Consider the following 6,000-nt stretch of genomic DNA (forward strand, 5'->3'; position numbering starts at 1 on the left):
ATGAAGGCTTTGGGAGCTTCTAGCCCCCCAAATCTCAGCCAGAGAGCAGCTTTGCCAGGAGCCTTCCTCTGCTGGGTGGGAGCAGCCTCTGAGGGTGCTGAACAGATGGTACATGAGCCCCCTGGGGTTTGGGCAGGAAACTCAGAGGAGGACTGAACTCAGGGCCCTGCTCTCAGAGGTGAGATCCTTCTGCTGGCAGCACGGACAGAGCCGGGGCCAGTGGTCACCACCACAGGGCTCCGAGCAGGCTTCCAACAGGAGGGGCACGGAGAGGAGTCTAGGTGGACGGACAGTCAGGAGGGAGGTGTGTGCGCTCTTGAGTTGCGGCGGCCGGGCCTGGGGCGTGGGGAGGACAGGGACAGCCGTTGGCCAAGACCAGCCTGCCTGATGGGGCACAGAAGGGCCTGCAGGTCTCCTGAGGGCAAGGCCAGGCCTGTGCTAGGTGCTGGGAGGCAGTGGCTTCCGAGGGGTCACCTTGGGGTCACTGATCCACTAACCTACGGTCCTGCTCTCTGCAGGCCCAGTGACGAGCATCACCCGGAAGTAAAGGCTGACGGGTATGTGGGCGACCTTGCGGAGGCTGTGGACCTGCTGCTGCAGCACGCGGACAAGTGACAGGCCTTCTGGGAGGGCCCCTAGCCTCCTGCCACCCTCCCCTGTACCCAGACCGCCCGAGGCACTGCCCTCTGCCCTCTGGCCTGGACGGCCAAGCGAGAGGGTGCCAGCCAGGCCGTTCTGGGCTGCCCTGCCCCTGAGCCACCGGCCCCTGCTGTCTCCCTCTGCCGACCCCCCCTCCCTCCTCTCCAGTCACATCTCCCAGCCTCCTGGGCGAACTTTGATCCCCACCCGCTGGCCCATCCCCTGCCTGTGCTTCCCTGGTGAAGTCAGGAGGTGGGGCCCATCTGTTGAACCCCCAAACCCATTCGCTCTCCAGTCGGCCAGTCCTTTCAATGCGCTACCGAATCGGACTCAGGCGTTTGCCCACTGCCTCTTTTCAAACAGCACTTGAGTTTTAGGGAGGCGCCTGGAGAAAGCGGGGACTCCCGAGCAGAGTCCTTGCGGCCGGAGCCGAGCCAGCCTCCCCGGGACTGCCCAGCGGCCCCTGCCCTCACCTGGTGTCAGAGGGACCGCTCAGCGCTCCCCACGACCCCCCCAAACAATGCAGCCCGCCTTTCCTATCCCAAGTCACCTCTGGAGCCCAAACGGAGCGGCTCCCAGGGGCACTTTAAAGACTGCTGTCCTTCAGAGCGAGAACTGTAACCTCTGGAATCCAGGTGGCAGGTGGAGGGTACCTTCTGGAGCCTTAACTCGGTAGATTTGAATGTGTCACCCCCAGGAAACTAACGGTTAAATCAACTCTCTGCCCTGACCTGCGGCGACTCTGGCTCTGACTGTGCGGGGCGGGCGGCGGGGAGGAGGCACCGTCCCTGATCCTGCCCTGGACTTGAGGCCCTGCACATCAGGGGGCCGGGGCCCTGAGACACCTCGCCTGCCTCAAACCCTTTGTTTAACGGAGGGGGAAACTGAGGCCCCGCGGGGACCAGGTGGACAGGGCAAGCGTGGGCCTTCCTCACGCAGCAGCCCGAGGTGGCGGGTGGTGAGCTGCGGGCTTCCCAGATTCACTCACAGCCCAAGTTTCAGGTTTCAGCATCAATCAGCAGAACAGATAACTTGAATGCTCTGTTTCTCCCCAAATCCATCCAGAACCCACTGACACATCTTGGGAGACTCCTCATGAAAGAAGTCGTGAATCTTCCGTAACAGGATTTCCATTCAACGAAGGCAGATGATGAGCTTGGCCCTGAACCTGAGGAGTCCCCAGCACGGGAGCCCAGGGCCGGCGGGGGTCTGTGCGGTCCCCAGGCCTTGCCCGCCAGGCCGGCCGCCCTTAAATCAGGATTAGGAAGAAATGGTGGTGGCTGAGTCTTTTCATCAAGATGAGAGGGCCCCCTGCCAGGCTCGGGTCATTGGCTTGCAGGGGAGGAGGGGCGTTGGGCCTGTTAGCTGGCAAACATGCAGATGGCCTGCTCCTGGATGGAGTCCCCTAATTCCAGCTCGTTAGGTGACCAGCGCAGTGCGGGCAGCAGGCACCGGGGCTCGGAAGGCGACTGTGCGGGGACGGGCCTGCAGCCTTCTGTTGGGTTTGTTCCCTCTTTTCTTTCTTTCCTTTTTCATGGGCTGCCCTTGCCTGCTGTCCTCAGCAGGGGCTTGCAGGCAGGGCGGTTTGGTTCTGGAGGAAGGAGGCTGGGGGGTCCCGCTCTCCATGGACAAGCGGGGCCTCCCCTTGCGAGCTGCTGCCTGGGAGTGAGGACGGAGAGGGACTCAGAGGGGCAGCAGGCGCAGACCCCTGCTTTGGGCGGAGAACACGCTGCCCACCCGCCCCGAGCCGTGGGGTCTGTGGACACTGTCATCTCCCCATTTTGCAGACAAGGAAACTGAGGTGCAGAGACACTGACTTGCCTATGGGCTGACGGCTGGCAAGGGCAGAGCCGAGGCTCAGATCAAGGTCTGACCCTGCATCCCACGCCCTTTCTAGTCCCTTCCACGATCCCTCCACAGGGGATGACCTGCGGTGGCCCTGGTGGCTGTGACTTTCCAGGCGAGGGGCACCCTGGCATCCTCCCGGTGGAGATGAAATGTGCCTCAGGATTGAGGTCCAGCCCTACTCTGGGGGCGCCATGTACCCCCGAGCCTCAGCTATCTCATCCTTCCCTGAGCCCTGCCGGGGACCAGGCCCGGCCAGGCCAGGGTGCCCCATCGCCCCACTGGGGCTGCTGACCCCTGGCCTGCTGCCGCGCCGGGGGCTGCCCAGAGGTGAGGATGACCTACCTCACCCCTGGGTCCTTCCAGCTGTCGGGCCCTGGCCTGATGCCCACCCTCCTTCTCCACCCCCAGTTCTCAGGCCAGAGATAGACGGGGCCACAGGCCACGGGTAGGGCTGGAGTTCAGGGCTGGCAGTGGCGTGAGGACCTGTCTGTGGTCAGGAGACGCGCCCCAGATCCGCCACAGGGCCAGCAGACACTCCAGGCTCTGGGGCCGCCCAGCAGAGCTGCTGGAAGGGGTAGGGACAGGTGGGGCGAAGAAGAGGGCAGGACGGGGGCACAAGGGCCTCACCTACCCCCAGATCTCCCAGCTCAAGCGTCCACACGGTACCAGCCCTGCGTGAAAACCCCATTCAAACTGGGTTAATCCAGCAAGAGTTTATCATCTACGAGGCTTCCAAGTCCAGGCCTGGCTGGATCCGGGTCCCAAGAAAGTCCCAGGCTGACCCTGGGGCAGGGCAATGGCGGCTCCAGCCAAACTCACACGGGAGAGGAGACGGGCGTGGCCCCGGGAGGACATCCACACCATCCTCTCGCTGGGAGCTGGGAGCCAGGCTGAGGGGTCCAAGTCCTCGCCGGCAGGTGTGTGCCCACCATGGGGCCCAGGCAGCTGCGGCGCTTCCCTCCTCCTCAGATCAGGTGAACGAGGTCCCTGCAAAGGCCTGGCCTACCCGCTGGGCCACGCCTGCCCCTCTCGGGGAAGCGGGCGGGCAGCGGCAGGAGGAAGGGGCACAGGGGTGGGGACGCTGGGAGGGACACGCGTGGGTGCCTGCTGGGTGCTCACGGGGCCACCTCCCACCCGGCGTGAGTATCCACTAGGTCCCGCTTTCCCGCTCAGAACTGACCCGCTTTAGATGATAAACTGGACACTTTGTATCATCTCATTTTTTTCTAAAGTTTTGATTTTTTTAAAAGTAAGATTATAAAAGCAGTATGTGTTACTATAGGAACATTAACAGGAAAGTTTACAGAGGAACCACACAAGTCACTCAGAGCCTGACCACTGTTAATATTTGGATGCAATTCCCTTCACCCCTCTTTCCATGTGGAGATAAATGTTTTAACATAGTCTGGACTGGACTGTCTGTCTGGTGTGGTACTGGGGTTTTTTTGGTGTTGATTCTCTCATTTAAGCCCCGAGAGGGTTACAAGCCCTGTCTGCATATGAGGAGGCTGCCTGGAGTCAGCGTATGTCCTGGTGGCCCACAGACGGTACCTGTGTCAGCTGCAGGCGGTCCACAGCGGGGCCAGGTCCAGGGACCTGCAGCCGGACCCAACGGCAGGGCGTTTGAGCTGCTGCCCAGTGAGCCCCAGAGCCTGTGCCCAAGACGGTGTCCTCCCCCTGCCACAGGGGAGGCACCACTGGGTGAGCTGAGTCGGGGAGATGCTGCTCCACCCAGGCCATGCCCCGACAGCAGGGCCGGCGCCAGACCCAGATCCAGACCCGAGCACAGCTAGGGTTGTCACCTGAGGGGGGCAGGTAAGGAGCTATTAGGGCTGTAGGTCCATCCGGGGCCACTCTGTGGAAGCCTCCCGTCAGTCATGGGGGGACGTGAGGCTGGGTCCCGGGGCCCCTGGGCTTTGGGGCTGCAAGGCTGCGCCTCTCACCCCCAGCCTCAGCCACAGCAGCCTTGCTTCACCTGCTTCGTGAACCAGACGTTCATGGACCATTTTGTTTGAAAAAGGAACGGCTGCTAAAGAGAAAACAAAAACAGCCTGGACGGGGTGCTCTTGTGTCTCGTTCCCAGAGGGGGCATCCCCTCAGGACCTACTAGATCTCCAGGCAAAACCTCTGCGGTCAGATGATGTGGGCCAACCTTGGGTTATAGAAATGACAGAAGCCTCCCTAAGCCTGTCCTCGAGGATGCAAACGTCCTGGTCTCCTGAGCTTGGTTAGCGAGGGGTCCCTGACTTGGGGGCCAGGCACAGGGACCGTGTGCCCTGGAGCCCACTCTGAGCTGAGCTATGAGCGCTGGCGACCCCTCGGCCCGAGCAGCACAGATCTGAGCCGTGCTGCCCTCCGAGGAGCATGGGGTCACAGCCTGCGCCCCCTCCCTGGCTGCCCACAGGGGGCCCCGCGGGCCCACAGGGCTCCAGGCCAGGCGCATCCTGGAGCAGCTGCTGCGTGGCCTTGCCTGGCAGGCATCTCCACCCGGAACACACAGGTACTAACTGCCCCGGTGCTGGGGGCCCCCGGGATCACAGCCGTGGCAGCGGCCAGCACCCCCGTTGTGGTCGCTCACAGCCTCCTGCACCTGAGCCTCTCGACAGCTCTGAGATGTCCACTGTCCCCGTTTTACGGACCTGACCCTGAGGCTCGGAGGGGACAGGAGGGCCCAGGCTCCGCCCATGCCAGTCCAGAGCGAAAGGTCCCAACGGCAGAGGGGGGACCCTCCGATCTGCCACACCCAACAGAAAGCACACAGCCGGCTCCCAGCAGCTGGGTATTGAACCAGGAAGCTTTATTTACACAGTAAAAGTAACAAGCAAATTCCTGAGAGACTAGAGCGGCTCTAGTGCAAGACAGCCGCGGCCTGTGCGGAGGACAGGCTGCGGTGGGTGGAGGTGGGGGACAGACCCAGCGCCTCTGCACCCAGCGCTTCGCCCCGGGCAGGGGCCTGGCCCAACGCTGCCCGTCCTGGCCGCCACACTTCCTGAGGCTCCCCAGTGCCCACAAGGTACAGCTGGGAAAGCGCACACGGCCCCAGAGACCGCCGACTCGCCGTCCCCGTGCCCCGGGGCATCGCCCCCCCACACTGAAACACAATTTCTTTGCCAAAGAGACTATGCTAGAAGGTCAGACTATCCTACCTAGGCTACAAGATCTCTGCTGCGGTCTGGGATTTTTTTTTTTTTTTTTAATCTTTTTCTCTTCTTTTCTCTTTCAAGAGGAATGGTTTTCTCTGGCACCAACGGGAGGGGTCTGGCCAACTGTGTGGCCGTGGCAAGACACGGCACAACTGCCTACACGGGGGCACCGCCCTGGCCCGGCTGCTGCCCCAGCGCCGGGGTTGGGGGGAACCGCTCGCGCCCCAGGCCGCGGGGCCTGAAGCGGTCATCGTTCGGGTGACCGGCCCCGAGGCCAGAGCACACGCGACTTGAGCCCGTGGCGGGGCATCCAGGGCTTGCGCTGAGGCCCCTGGCAGTGCCAGCCGGAGTGTGGAAACGCACACACCAA

At 62.7% G+C, this 6,000-nt stretch overlaps 1 protein-coding gene across 2 annotated transcripts in view; it reads left to right on the plus strand.

Moving 5' to 3' along the window:
* LHPP (phospholysine phosphohistidine inorganic pyrophosphate phosphatase) overlaps positions 1 to 656 on the plus strand; it is a gene marked incomplete at both ends in the record, with an annotated part of 137,845 nt that extends 137,189 nt beyond the window's left edge. Inside the window, one exon of one of the 2 annotated variants that reach the window (XM_079704854.1) lies at positions 519 to 656. In XM_079704854.1, coding sequence (XP_079560980.1) covers positions 519 to 615 — 97 coding nt within the window. The remainder of the gene's footprint in view (positions 1 to 518) is intronic. The other variant, XM_079704855.1, reaches the window with a different exon arrangement.
* Positions 657 to 6,000: the final 5,344 nt, after the last annotated feature.

The sequence above is a fragment of the Hyperoodon ampullatus genome, assembly GCF_949752795.1.
Source record: "Hyperoodon ampullatus genome assembly, chromosome: 1".
Classification (NCBI taxonomy): Eukaryota; Metazoa; Chordata; class Mammalia; order Artiodactyla; family Ziphiidae; genus Hyperoodon; species Hyperoodon ampullatus.